This window comes from Leptonychotes weddellii, chromosome 7, assembly GCF_054177405.1.
Source record: "Leptonychotes weddellii isolate Sample4059 chromosome 7, ASM5417740v2, whole genome shotgun sequence".
Lineage (NCBI taxonomy): Eukaryota > Metazoa > Chordata > Mammalia > Carnivora > Phocidae > Leptonychotes > Leptonychotes weddellii.
Window position 1 is genome coordinate 53,644,015 of NC_138375.1, and position 14,558 is coordinate 53,658,572.

Genomic DNA, 14,558 nt, shown 5'->3' on the forward strand with positions numbered 1-14,558 from the left:
AACTTCCATGCTTTTTTCAAGCCCAGGTAGTATTTTTAAAATCGTCATTCTGAACTCTAGTTCTGACATCTTACTAATGTCCGTATTGATTAGGTCCCTGGCAGTCGGTACTGCCTCTTGTTCTTATTTTTGAGGTGATTTTTTCCATATTGTCATTTTGTCCAGAGGAGAACAGATGAATGAGAGAACAAAATGCTAACAGGGTAACAACAGCTCCAGAAAAATATACACTAAACAAATGAGAAGAGACCTGAAACCAGGGGAAAAGAAAGGGAAAGAAAGAAAAAAGAAAGAAAAAGAAAAAGATTTAAAAAAAAGAATATGATCAAATATGATCAGGCTGGTGCATAGGTCAGTGCCACACACTAGATTTTGGGCATATTTTGGTCTGTTAGAAGAAAGTGCCTCCCAAAATTTTAAAGAAACAAAAACTTATATATGTTCAAAAATAAGGGTAAATATGATAAAGGGATGGAATATGACTGTACCGATGAAATATAAAAGATTTTATAAAAGGAATTGATAAGAAGTTGGTTGAAAAAAGAAAGAAGAGGAATTTAAAAAAAAAAAGGGGAGAGAATGTGATCAGGCAGGAGACTAGAACAAAGCCATACACTAGAGATTTAGGGTATATTTTGGTCTGTTAGAAGAAACTGTATCCCAAAATTTTAAAGAGAACAACATATATATATATATGTGTATATATATATATACCCAAAATAATATTAACTACTATGAAGGGATAGAATATGACGTTAAAAATGAAAAATAAAAAAGATTTTTTAAAAAAGGGATTGATAAGATGTTGTTTGAGAAAGGGAAAAATAAAAATTCAAAAAAAAGAAAAAGAAAAAAAGAAAATTAAAAAAAATTAACTTTGAAAGACTAAAGAATCATGGAAAAAAAGCCATGAATTCTATGTGCTGTATTCCCCTAGCGCTGGAGTTCTGCCATTCTCATTGATCAGTAAACTTGGTCTTGGCTGGCTGTTCTTGCTAATCTTCTGGGGGAGGGGCCTGTTGCTGTTCTTCTCAAATGTCTTTGCCGGAGGCAGAATTGCCCCACCCTTCCTGGGTCCGGACTAAGTAATCTGCTCGGGTTTGCTCTTGGGAGCTTTTGTTCCCTGCAAGCCTTCCATACAGCTTTGGAGGACGAGAATGAAAATGGCGGCCTCCCAATCTCTGCCCCAGAGGAGCTGAGAACTCGGGGCCCCACTCCTCAGTGCGTCCCCAGAGAAAAACAGTCACTCAGTCCCGTCTCCCCGGTCTCTGGCCGCACTCCATGCTCACCCGGCCTGTGACTGAGCATTTCTATCTCTGGCTCACGACCCTGTGTAGAGTCTCCAAACCAGCAGATCCCTGCAGTGCGCTCCTGCGCCGCTCCTCCCGGGGGAGGAAGGGGAGTCTCCCCAGATCTGCCGCTTGTTGGGTCCCTGCTGAAAGATCAGTGGCCCAACTGTGCTGTGGATCACGGTTTATGGCAACCCTGAGCTGAGAGCCCGCTCCTCCGCTCTGTCTCTGCAGCCGCTTCCCTGCTCCGATACCTGGGAGCTCCGGTCTTTCCTCTCCTCTCCTCTGTTCTCTCTCATCTCTCATCTCTCATCTTTATGACCATACTTTGAACTCTTTATCAGGTAAATTACTTATCTCCATTTCATTAAGAATTTTTCCTAGGGTTTTATCTTATTCTTTCACATGGAACATATTCCTCTGTTTCCTTGTTTTGCTTGACTCTCTGTTTGATTCTGTGTATTAGGCAAAGCAGCTACCTTTCCTAGTTTTGAAGGAGTGGTCACAGAAAGCCTGAGGGGGGTGCGTTTCAGTCTGATGTCTGTGCAGTGCCCTGGGTGTGGTAGCCTTCTAAGAACTGACTCTTTGATTATCTCAGTTATGTGGAGCCCAGAAATGCAAGTACACCTGCCATCAGAGCCAGCATTCAAGGGCTCATTCCCTGGGTGGAATGTGCACACCTGCCAGCTTTGAGGTCATAGGAGAGTGCCAGGCTGGAATGAGCCTGCCAAGTGAGTTTTGCTGGGTGGAGGCATGGGGGAGCATTGGGCCAGGGCAAGTGGGCCTACCAGGTTTCACAGGGCAGGGCTGTGGGGACATGCAGGGCTGGGATAAGCACACTTACTGGGTTTGGCAGGGCTGCAGGGGAATACAGGGATGGGACAAGCAACACTAGCAAGGTAGAGGGAAAATGCAAAATGGTGCTTGCCCGTGCCTCTGTCCCTAGAGAGAGTTCTAACAGACCCCTACTCCTCTGGTAGTCCCTTTAAGCTTAGCCAATGAATCTCCTTCACATATAGTCTAGGCTCCTTTCAGCTTGCTGCTTTTGAGCTGGATCCTGGGGTGAGTGAATCTGTGTGTGAGCCCTTTAAGAGTGGAGCCTCAGTCTCCTAGAGCCCTTTAGGTCTCCTGGATATAAGCCCCATTGGTTTTTAAGGCAGATATTTTGTAGGCTCATTTCTTCAGTGCAGGTCCCAATGATTGGGATACCTAATATGGGGTTTGAACCCCTTGCTCCTTAGAGATACACTCTATATTTATGGGATCCCTCCCACTACTGGGTTGTCCCCCACTAGGGGTGGGGGTTTTGGCAAGACCACATCTCTGCCTCTACTAATCATTCTGTTGTGCCCTTTTTATCCTTTGTTGTGGAGGAGCTGTTCAGATAGTTTTCAGGTCTTTTTCATAGAGAATTGTTCTGTATGTAGCTATAGATTTGGCATGCCCATGGGAAGAGGTAAGTTCAGCATCTTCCTATGCTGCCATCTTGAACTACCCCCTCAAACTTCTCCATTTCTATTTGGTTTAGACAGTACTGTTAGTATAGTTTTGCTGTTGTTAATAATGTGTGAACACTTTCATTACAATCTTCAATCTCCAGGACTTTGTAAATGGACTACAAACCTGAAAAATGAAAATGTTCAACATACAGGTACTGAGCCCACAGGAAAGACAGAAGAAAGCCAAAGTTACAGACTTTTTTTTGATAATTTGAAATTATGCTAGAATTCAGGACATCAAATTAAAACACTATTTGTCCCCTGGAAAGATTCCCAAATGTTGGTTGAAAATGAGAGATGATTAGGCTCTTTAGAAATGTTTCTGTTGATGCTGAATGTGGTTCAAGAACAAATAATTCAAGATTATTAGATGTGGGTACATTTGCATCATTCAGGCAATTGTAGAATGTGTGTTTGGAGTCTGCCCACCTCAAAAGGCTTATGTTTTTCTATATATAATGTGATAATTCCCTGACATTCTCAATTCCCTTGAGAGTTTCTAACTCCAGATAAGGAGTGTGCACATAGGCTGGCCTTGGGTTCTCATGCTCAGTGATGGCCTAAGGTTGCCACTGAGAACACATTCTTTATGTGAGCATCACTGGTGATGGCCACATAGCCATGCTGAGGCTAGCTGACTTTACCACATGCCACAAGGTGCTGAGAGCAGCACATGGTGTTGTGTAGAGAGGTTCCAACTCTGCAGGTGGGTCCCAGCCAAGGAAGTCTGAGAAGGAGCCAGGTGGCAAGAAGCCCATGCTCACACCCTCTGGGCTCAGATTAGACATGTCTGCATTCTATATACTCAGCATCCTAACAACCAGCACGTTTCTCTCTCTCTCTCTCTCCTTCCTTTCTCCCTCACACACACACACACACACACACACACACACACACACACACAGTAGGTGTTCAATGAATATTTTAGTTGTCCCTGGTCACACAGTTCTCTTCCTAGGAATTGGATAGGAATGTCCCCAACAGGGAATTGACTATGTGCCAGGTATCAGCTGGGTGTTTGTTTTATTTTTCCACTTCCCCAATTCACTGTTTTCACATACAGCACAGAGAACACACCAACATATGAAGGCTTCCGGCTGTGTGTGCAAGGAGCTGAGCTCTTCTTGCTGTGAACTGTTTAATGCACCACCAGAACTAAAATTCAGGAGCTTTTCTGAAGCCCTTACACATATAACCTTTTCTCTTTATATTTTTCCTTTTTCTGTAGCAATTCAGTTGGCTCCAGGGTTTCACCATTATCACCAGTATCCAGTTTAGTCTGACTTTCTTCAAGGATGGCTTTTCTCACCCTGATCCATGGCATGACTCTAGAATGGTTAACCCTTTGCACACATCTTCAGAAAGCCATCTTGGATCCCCCACCAAGTAGACCAGCAAAAACCCTTACCTTCAAACCAAAGAAAATACTAAATCCATGAAATCACTTAAGAGAGGGAGAATCAAAATGTTTTATGCAGCAACCTATAAGAAACTCATTTTGTGGGATGTTTCACATTCCAGCCCATGGTTTATTCCCCCATATATCCCTGCCAGTAATATCAACCAGATGTGGCAAAGAAGTCTGTGCAGAATTGTAAAAATTACAAGCATATTCTGTAATTCCAAAGCATTGTAAAGTCACAGCTTGGTTTTCTTTCTTTAAAAAAAAAAAAAACCACCAAAAAAACTTTTCAAGCTGGCAAAATGTTCTCAGTACAAGTATTACCTGATCACTTTAGAAAGTTCTTCTGTTGGCCCAAAGGGCCAAAAAGTTTTCAAATATAAAACCCAACTCTACCTTTGATATGTTGTAGGGAATTTAGGAAGGTCTACTTGCACACATACATTTAAGTCTATAAATTTTCTTTTTTTCTTTTTTCTTTTTATTTTTTAAAAAATATTTTATTTATTTATTTGACAGAGAGAGCGAGCGCCCGCACAAGCAGGGGAAGTGGCAGGCAGAGGGAGAAGCAGGCTCCCCGCTGAGCAGGGAGTTCAATGCAGGGCTTGATCCCAGGACCCTGGGATCATGACCTGAGCCGAAGGCAGCCGCTTAACTGACTGAGCCACCCAGGTGCCCCTAAGTCTATAAATTTTCTGTTTTAATGTTTCAAGTCTTAATACTTTAGATCTCAGGTATGAGCATGTGCTCATATATACTCATATAAGCCTAAAAGTACAAAATACTGAAACTTGAAAGCTTCAGAGATCCATGATTGTTTTTTCTCTCTTTTGTAAGGTGTGTTTCAGCACAGGAGGCACATGATAAGGTAGAAAACAATCCATAGAATTGGGGGTCAGAAAGCCCTGGGTGTATTCCTAGTGAGTTAGTCTAACTCTTAGGCTTCAGTTTTATCATCTGTGCAGTAGGCACAAAAATATCTACCCTGCAGGAGAACTAAAGAAGATTGCATATGCAAAGGGTATCTAGTACACAATAGGTGCTCAAGAGATGTCTGGTTTTTTGCCTGCTCCCATATCTATAAAGTAATAGGGTTTGTACTAGATCAGTGTTTCTCAAACTATGCTCATGGATGACATACACCAAAATCATGTAGGGTGCCTATTTACAAGGTCAGAACCCTAAGTCCATTCCAGATCTAATGAACTAGATGTCTTGGTTACATGGCCTGGGAATCAATATTTTAACCAGCACCTCAAGGGATTTTTTTTCCCCAAATGCTAAGTTTGAGAAGCAGTGGAACCTAGATCCTTGCTCACCAAATGTGGTCCTGGGCCAGGGGCATCACCTGGAAGTTTGTTACAAATATAGACTCTTAGGTCCCACCCCAGACCTACAGAACCAGAATCCACATTTTAATAAGATTCCCAGGTGTTCAGATGCACAGTCAAGTTTGAAAAATTCTGGTCTATATAACTTATTCCTAACTAAAATTTTACCATTTAAGGGTCTACAAGACAATTCAAAGTATTAGCCTATAATCAACTCTGTGTATAGACAACAGGCTCCTGTGCTTAGCCAGATAAAGCCTCAGTGGAAAAGAAAAGAAACCTTCCATGCCTTCTTTCCTGGCTCTTGCTTAAAGCACTATAGACAGAGTGCAACTCATGCAAAATAGAAATCCCAAGACTGACATGGCACTCACTGTAATCCATTATCTGTCCACATGCAGATTAAAGCTAACCTGTCCTCAAGCACATGATGAAACTTGCAGTTGATGAAGCATGCTGTAAAGCAAACAGAAGGCCAGAGCCTCACTGCAGTGTTCAGGGAGTGGGGGAATGAAGAAGGAGGAGGGACGGGAGCTCCAGTTTGCAGGAATATTTTCCATGAGCTTTTAGTGGCTGTGCCCCTGGAAAAAATGACCCCACGTCTGCAATGGTGAGACTGGTCTGTCCCTGGACTCTGAAGGCTAGGCTCGCATGGGGGAGCAGGTCTCCGGGATCCAGCTCCAGGCAGGAGGGCTGTTTCTGAAACCCCCACCATCCTGATGGATTGGTTTCCCCATCGTCCTATTACCATTTCACCACACCAGATAACAACTCTGCTGGAAATTGAGTAGTATGGTTTTTGTTTTCTCCACTGGTTTTTCACTTTTATAGCACTGTTTCACATCGATATAGAGTTTTATGGAGACACATATTGCATGTAGTTATGTTTTCAAGTTTAGTGCAGAACTGAAAGATTAAGGTGGCTGCAGAGGGATCTACGAACAGCAAAAGGTGTTACCTAGAGATATGGGGCCTCAGTCATTCAACAAGCCTGGGCCCATTTAAGGCTTCAAAGGCATAAGGGCACAAACATTAATTGAGCTTCTACTAGGTGGCACTTTAAGTAGTTACTAACTTCTCATAAATACAGTAAGGAGACTGTGGTTAGGAATGTGGGCTCTGGAGTCAGGCAAGCTTGGGTTTGAATTTTGGCTCTGCCAGTTGCTGGCTCTGACCTTGGGCAAGCTGTCCAAATCTCTAGGACTCTGTTTTTTTATCTCTAAAATGGAAATGTTATAGTATCTGACCCCCTAAACCTGAGACTGAGTAAGGGGATATACATAGAAGCAGGTCATAGAGCACCTGATCCATGCAAATATGTAATACGCACTTGGGAACTCTTATAGGCTGGCGTGTCATCCCCATCCCCCAAATTCATATTTGAAGCCCTTGGACTCGTTACTTCAGAATGTGACTGTATTTGGAGATCAGGTCCTTACAGAGGTAATTAAGTTAAAACATACCCATTAGGCTGGGGCCTAAGCCAGGGTCACTGATGTTCTTATGATAAGAGGAAGAGACACCAGGCCTGAACATGAACAGAGGGACAACCGTGTGAAGAGGCACGAGAAGACCGCCATCTCTAAGACAAGGAGAGAGGCCTCAGGAAACCAACCCTGCCAGCACCTTGATCTTAAACTTCTAGGATCCAAACTGTGAGAAAATAAATCTCTGTTGTTTAAGCCATCTAACCTGAGATCCTTTTCTATGGCAGCCCAAGCAAACGAAGACAGGAGCTATGACTGTTATCCCTATTGCACAGCCAATCAACCTGAGACCAAGAAAGTTGAAGCTACTTGCCCAGGGTCACCAGAGAGTAGGATCCAAACCCAGGTTTATGCGGTTCCAAAGGCCACATTCTTTACTCTCCCACTGGGCTGACTCAAAGAGACACTAGATCACCTTGCTGAATGCAGCTTCCTGTTTGGGAGTATGGGGCACATAAGGTGGTGACAAGAGCAGACAATGGTGAAGAGGAAGGAGAGGTACAAGTGAGCAGGAATGAGAGTTGGGAGGAGGACTCCCTCATTGGAAGTAAGTTCCCTGGAAACTGAGGTTTCCCAGCCTTTAACTCTGGACAGATGCTGATCTACTGTAACAACAGCCCAGTGACTTGGGGCTAGTTGGTTGGCCACACTTCATAGTGTTTTCAGCTGCCTCAGGGATTAACCTTCTAAGTCTCTTGCAACTCCACAGACCCAAGTGAGGGCCAGGGGATTTAACCCCAGTGGCATTTTTTTAAAGCTTTCACATACCTAATAGAACTGAGTGGGGAAGAATGGTGGGGGGGCTGTCCTGCTGCTATCACACTGCTTGTTCAGCTACGGGCTTTAAACTACTACCAAATATGGAATGGGCTCTTTGGACATGAATCCAGGACAGACAGGCCAAAAGGACCCCAGTGGTCTCCTCATCCTCATATGGGGAAGTCAAACTCTTAAAAACTGCGGTTGTGAACCACTGTGTCCCTCGTCTCCTTAAAGCTCTCTAATCGGTAAAATGCAGAGGACTTTTTATTTTTTAAAAAGATGTATTTATTTATTTGAGAGAGAGAGAGGGAAAGAGAGAGAGTGGGGGGGGAGGGCCATAGGGAGAGAGAGAATCTCAAGCAGACTCTGCACTGAGCACAGAGCCTGATGCAGGGTTCAATCTCACAACCATGAGATCACGACCTGACCAAGAGTCAGACCAACTGTGCCACCCAGGTGCCCTGGTAAAATGCAGAGGACTTTTAATCATGGTTTTTACCTTGTCTTCTGCTCCTAATGCTTTCTGCCAACATTAATACTTTAACCTCCCAATAACCAGAAATCCTTTGCTCCCTCTCCCATGTGTAGGTGAGAGAGAACGCTGGAAACGGATACAAAAAAAGGGTGGAATTAATAACCTATAGACCATGTAGCGGACTGTGTTCCATCCCATCCTGTCTAGATGAAACAACTGAGGCCTGGAGAGGGGAAGTAACATGTCTCAGGCCACAGAGCCTGTGGGTGGTGGAGCCGGTCTGAGGACCGGGATCTTCCCGCTCCAAGTGCAGTGTTCCCTCACTCTCATCTCCTTTGGAGCCCGAACTCTATGCCAGGTGCTGAAGTGTTAGCCACAGATGCCAAAGCCCTGGCATAAGCACTGCTCGCATCAGTCAGCTAGCAAAGTCAACCGGAGCCATCTTTCCCTGAGCACTTGCTATGTGCTAGAGTCAAAGCTGAAGGCTGTGCATGGGTTACTTTCATTTATCCTCACAACAATGTAGAGAAGTAGGTTCTCTTGTTTATTTTATTGGTGAAGAACCTGAGACCCAGGGAGGTTAAGTGACTCATCCACAGTCTCACAGCCCCTTAACCCCTTCACTCAACTGCCACCTCCTATGCTCAGCTCTGGGTCAGGAGTGGTAGGGAACTTAAGACCAGAAACATGGTCCTGACACTTGAGAACCTTATGATCTATGTCAAGATGGGGGTCGGGGGCAAGCTAATACTTACTGAGTGCCCAGGGCATGACATAGACCTTACTGGCCCTTTATCAACCGCAGCAGTATTACCTAAACCTCAGGGCAGTTCCAAGCTCTAGGATGCTCTGGCTTGTACTCTATGTGCTTGAAAACAGGGCAAGAGGACAGATACACCACTAATATAGATATGGATCAATCAATCGATGGTGCTGGATCTGAGGGTGGATGGGGATGGAGTGACCAGCAGAGGCCTGACAGAAACACTTGGATATATGACAGGTCCATTAACAATCTTTTTTATCAACACTTCAGGTCTCCACAATAGCTAGCTTGGCATGGTAGAAAACTGAAGGACGCTAACCCCTCTAAGCTTCAGAAGTAGATTTGAGAATGATTCTCTCTGCAAGATTGGTGTAAAGGTTAAATCTGAACACTGAGGCAAAGTCCAAGGGTAGTGCTACTTCTTAGAAATGTGGGCCATATGGGCAAGTAATTCAAACTCTTGAGTTGTAGTTTCCTCTACTATAAAATGGGAGTATTGAGGCAGGGAGCTGACTGTAGTAGAGAAAAGCACAGACTCCAGAGTCAGATTACTCAAATTTGAATTCTGGTTCTATCACAAAGTAGTTGTATGATGTTGGGCGAGTTCTTAACCTCTGAGCTGAAGTTTCACATTGATCAAACAGTAATAGTCATAGCACCTATCCCACAGGGCTGGTAGGAGTATCAAATGAGTTCTACATAAAGAGCTCAGAACAGCATCTGCCAGTCAATGGGTTTGCTACTGTTATTACCTTGAAGTGTTATTGAGGATCCAAAGCACTCAATTAAAGCGCAGCAGTCTGCACAAAGTAGATGCTCAATAAACTTGCAGACATCTGTTGTTTTCAAGTTTGGCATCACTTTCCCCATCTTCCAATAACAGAATTATTCTTTCTTTGGAAAAACCCATACTCTCATCCCCAAACAAGTGGGATGAACCCACGACCCAAACTCGATCAGTCAGAGGACACCACCTCATTGGCAACAGCGACGTGCTCCGACATTGACGTGTGACCAAGCTAAGCAATCTACCATTGGTTCTTTCTTGCAGGACTGTTGACTCTACCCGGAGTGCCAGTTTAGTGCCGCCGAGTCTTCTGCTTTTGCCCACCATCATGGGCACTGTTACACACAATGGAGGGAGGGAGATGAAGTCGCAATGACATCACCAAGCCCCTGGATCCAGTTGTTCCTAAAGCCATCCATAACTATTTCTAGTCTTCCCAGGCATATAAACTAATATATTTCCTCTTTGGATTAAACTAACGTTAGTCACATTTCTGTCACTCACTGGTTAGTAATGTTATTATAATAGCAGGTTTTCAATAAATATTATTTCCCTTTCCCATCACTCCTGAAAACATCTTATTACATGTCCATAGCCTTTCCAAAAGGTATTCTTTGGATAAACACTGAGTATTAGGCAGTTTTTGTCTACAGATCTAGTAAGAAAGGAAAAGGCGTGTCCAGAATTGCTACTTATCCCACATGGCATACTACGGAGTAGACAGCCACAGAGTACCCACATTTAGCATTCCCTGGAAAATAGCTCACTGTGTCTATTGAGATGCAATGCTCTTTTAAAACAGAGCTAGTGGCATATGTATACACACTCATGATTGCACATTTATTGATTTCTAATTTGTACCCTGCTTACTTCCAAAAAGGCCCTGGAGTGGCCAACAAAATAAGACAAAGACGCAATAGGGCCATTAAGAAAAATCAAAGATCAAGCCCAGAGAGAAAAAAGGGATTGCTGATTATAGCTGAAACCTGGGTTAATATAGTTGCTTCAATAAAAAAAAAATTATATTTAGCTCTCAGCGTTTTGGCAGCCATTCAGAATGTGTCATGATAAGGCACACAGAGAAGTGGGCATCCTTCATTGTCTGCAGCTGAAAACCCAGCAGAAGCCAGGCACAGTGGAAGAGCTTACTGAATGAATGAGTGAGTGAATGAATGAATGAATGAATGGGGGTAAAAGAACCAGAGCCTAAGGGTACTGTTGATATACCTAGGCCTATATCCTTCACTTCTTCATCGGCCCGTTCACTGACAGCTGATGTGGTGCCGGCCTCTGTGCCTGGCTAGGGCCTGGAAGGGGACGGCCACCAAAGGGAGTCGAATGTCTTCCCTGCCTTCCCAGCTGCAGCTCTTCTGGCTTGAAGTAAAAGCTCAGGGTCGTCCACCTCAGTGCTCACAGCAACTCCCAGTGCCTTCATGCATCCCGCAGGAAGAGATCAGAGAGTGAGGCTGAGCGGATGGGAAGTGTAGGAGTAGTCATAGTTACCTTGGTGAGGACACTCACACCACACTGTAAACCCTAGAAAACACACGCACACTGTGATCTCATCCGATACTCACAACTCCTCAGTGAGGAAGATGAAAGGGAGGAGGGGTGTCTGCCTTTTACTGATGAGGATATTCAGGCACAGAAGGGAAAGTGACTCCCCCAACCTCTCTCAGTTACAAAGTGACAGGATAGTACCCTGAGGTTTCCCATGTCCCGGGCTGTTTGCCCGGGCCTGGCCCCCAGCATCTCGCTGCCTGAAATTCCTCCTCTGCTTGGGTCAAGAGCAGCCTTGAACAAAATGGGCATCACTCTGACGGCTGTGGGGAATGGCTGGGAGGCCACGTTCCGTGAGCAAGAACTGGCCCGCCCGACATCCTGCAACAAGTAGAACAGTCAGACCCCACCTGCTCGAAGCCTTCCAGCAGCCCCAGCCCCACAGACACCTTCTGTGTGCCTAGAAAGTGATGCTGAGATTCCCAATGAAGAGCAGATAGCCAGCATTATTTAGGAGCAGCTTGAAAAGGCACAATGTAGTGCTGGGTGGAGAGACAGCTAGTAAGTAAACACAAAGGGAAAGAACTATACAGGAAGAGGAAATTAAAAACCAGGTTGTTTCCCCTCATGCCCATTTCGTCTTGCTTATCCAGCTCAGCTAGACACCCAGGCTGCCGAATGTCACTTTATCCACCCTCACGCTCATCAAAGTGGATTCAGAGAGGAAGGGTGGAAAGGGGGGCATATTCTTGTCCACGTTTAACAAAGTCAGCCAGGTGGACTGAGCCAGAGAAATGCAGTACACAGCACGAGCAGACCTTGACAAGGTACGGGTGTGTCCTAGAGAAGGCGAGCCACGCCACTGTACCACTTAAACAGCAGCCAACCCTTGCTGTTCTTGTTCCAATAAAGTACCCCTTAAAATACACTTATGTATATGGTCTCTTTGTGTGTACCCACACATATAGATATAGATACAGATTTCCAATTCAGAACTCGTTCTTAAGTGCACTCACTGACATGTGTTTCGTATTTCCCAACGTATCTTGGAGCCTACACGCATTGTTCGAGTGCATAAATAGGTATTAAACACAGCCACCGAGAATGTGAATAGTGGCCACAAGTTTGGAGCCTCCCCAGTAATGTTAGAGTCTTCCCAGCCAGGCTGTAAATCTCACCGCTTGACTAATAAGCAGCCAGACACTGTCACTCCATTCAGAAAACCAAGGCTCGGGCCAACCCAGTTCACCCCATGAACTACAAGAGTCATTGCCAGTATGACTTGTAGGTTCAGAATCATGGAGCCATTCACCACCAGTTAATTAGCACTTGGCTAACACCCACAATATGCAAACCACAATCTCCATTCTGACATGCATCTCTAGCTCCTAAACCTCCACACTCCCACTGAATAAATGCACAGAAGCATCTCCAAGCTTCCCCCTGCATTATAACCTGGACCATTAAATAAATTCAAGGTGTTTCTTCCTTTTCCCACAAAACCATAGCTCTCCAGACCCAGGATTCCAAGACTGGCAGCGGTAGGAAGCAGGCGAAGGGCAGGACGTGTACTAGTCTGCAGGGTGGTGAGGTTGAAATGATCAGTCCAACCCAGTGCCTTCTGACACCACTGATGTCTCCTGTAAATAAACGCATCTCAAATCCCATCCTCAGGGCATTTCCCTGAGGTAAGGTCAGACCCATGTTAAATGGCAGCATGTCCTTCCTTGCAAAGAAAAGATCTACTACCACAAGTCACTAGCTCTCAGTGGCCACTTAAGTCACTGATCTCTGAAGAAAGGGAGCAAAAAGTTGGGTGTGGAGGGGCGTGTAAGGGCACGCCATGTTGAAGACCAGCTCCAAGTCCCCGCGCATATGGGCTAACTGCCAAGCTCTGCATGGCACCAGGCTCCACTCACGAAGGCAATCACAATATCCATATCACCAAAGCCAGGCAGGATGCCCGGTAGAAAACACAATTCAATTCTACTCACAGTCTGGTGAGCTTCGGTGTACTCTGGAAAAGCAGTTCTGGGAGGACCTGGAGCTTATTCTTGTTCAGGCGCCTACAGAAGAAGAGAAGAATGAAAGGATGTCAGGGGACATTAAATTGGATCAAGTGTATTCACAGACACCAATCAATTAATCAATCAATCGAGAGGTATAAAGAGAACTTCTAGATCTTTCACGTGGGATGTACATCATGTTAAGGCATATTCTGTCTTGAAAAGCTTGCAGTCAAGTTGATGATATAAGGCAAAGGTCAGTCACAGGCAAGAACATAATATGCGTGCTGCCATTCCCCCATCATGAGCCTAGGACAGACATCACTCACAGATCACACGTTCTTTCCCACAGATCCCACGCAAGGCTTTCGAAACTTTCTGGCCAAGTGCTCCAGATAGCTATTGCCAAGTGATGAGACTGATAAGCAAAATGGGTCCCTAAAAAGAAACAAAATACCAGAGGGAATATTCTATCCTAGATAATGGTGGTGGTGTGGTGGGGAAATAGCAGTTACTTTGGAAGTAGAAGAGGCCACGGGTTGAGGGGCCAAATGGAATCCCTACCAGCCTGGCTCTTTGGCCCAGAGCAGGGCTGCATTATAATTTTCATGGGCCCTTGGCACTTCTGCCTTTGCGTGTCCCTATCTCTATAAAAAATTAATATCATATTTTATAACTATGTTGGTATAAAATATATTAATATTATATATAATAACATTTACTTTGACCTGAAAGGGTTTTTTTTTTCCTTATAATTTTAAAAGAAATGAAAGCATTTTCATGGGACTCTAAAAGTATTGTTGGTCTTGGACACTGTCCCCACCGTGCCTAATGGAGCAGTCGGCTCTGGGTCAAAGATCACAGTCTGGCCATGCCGTGTGGCTGGAGGTAAACTTGGCCAGGAGGGAGGCCCCATGTTGGATGGCAGCAATAGAGCCAGTTAGACAGTCTCCTGAGAACAATGAACACTAACGCCAATAGTAAAGAAGGCCATGTGTGTTTCCAAAGGACACAGGACCCTTGTTGTGGCTTCCAAGAAGGCTGCTCTCCTGGGAGTGGGAGCCCAAGAGGGAGACCCTGTTCCCTGCCTGCTCCCATGCCTCCCTCTCCTAGTATTTTCATGTAGCCTCACCGGTGAGTGTCCAAGCCAGTGTCTCCAAATCTGTCCCCAGAATGTCTTGGAGCCAAAGAACAGTTTATAGCCTGGCTGAATTTCTTCCTTAGAGTGAACTGCCTGTTTGGTTACCTGGGACA

The 14,558-nt window shown here is 44.7% G+C and overlaps 1 protein-coding gene across 2 annotated transcripts in view; it reads right to left on the bottom strand.

The window, feature by feature from the left end:
• SLIT3 (slit guidance ligand 3) overlaps nt 1–14,558 on the bottom strand; it is a 592,271-nt gene that overhangs the window by 477,756 nt on the left and 99,957 nt on the right. For both annotated transcript variants that reach the window (XM_081826287.1, XM_081826286.1), the window contains exon 4: nt 13,293–13,364. In XM_081826287.1, coding sequence (XP_081682413.1) covers nt 13,293–13,364 — 72 coding nt within the window. The remainder of the gene's footprint in view (nt 1–13,292; nt 13,365–14,558) is intronic.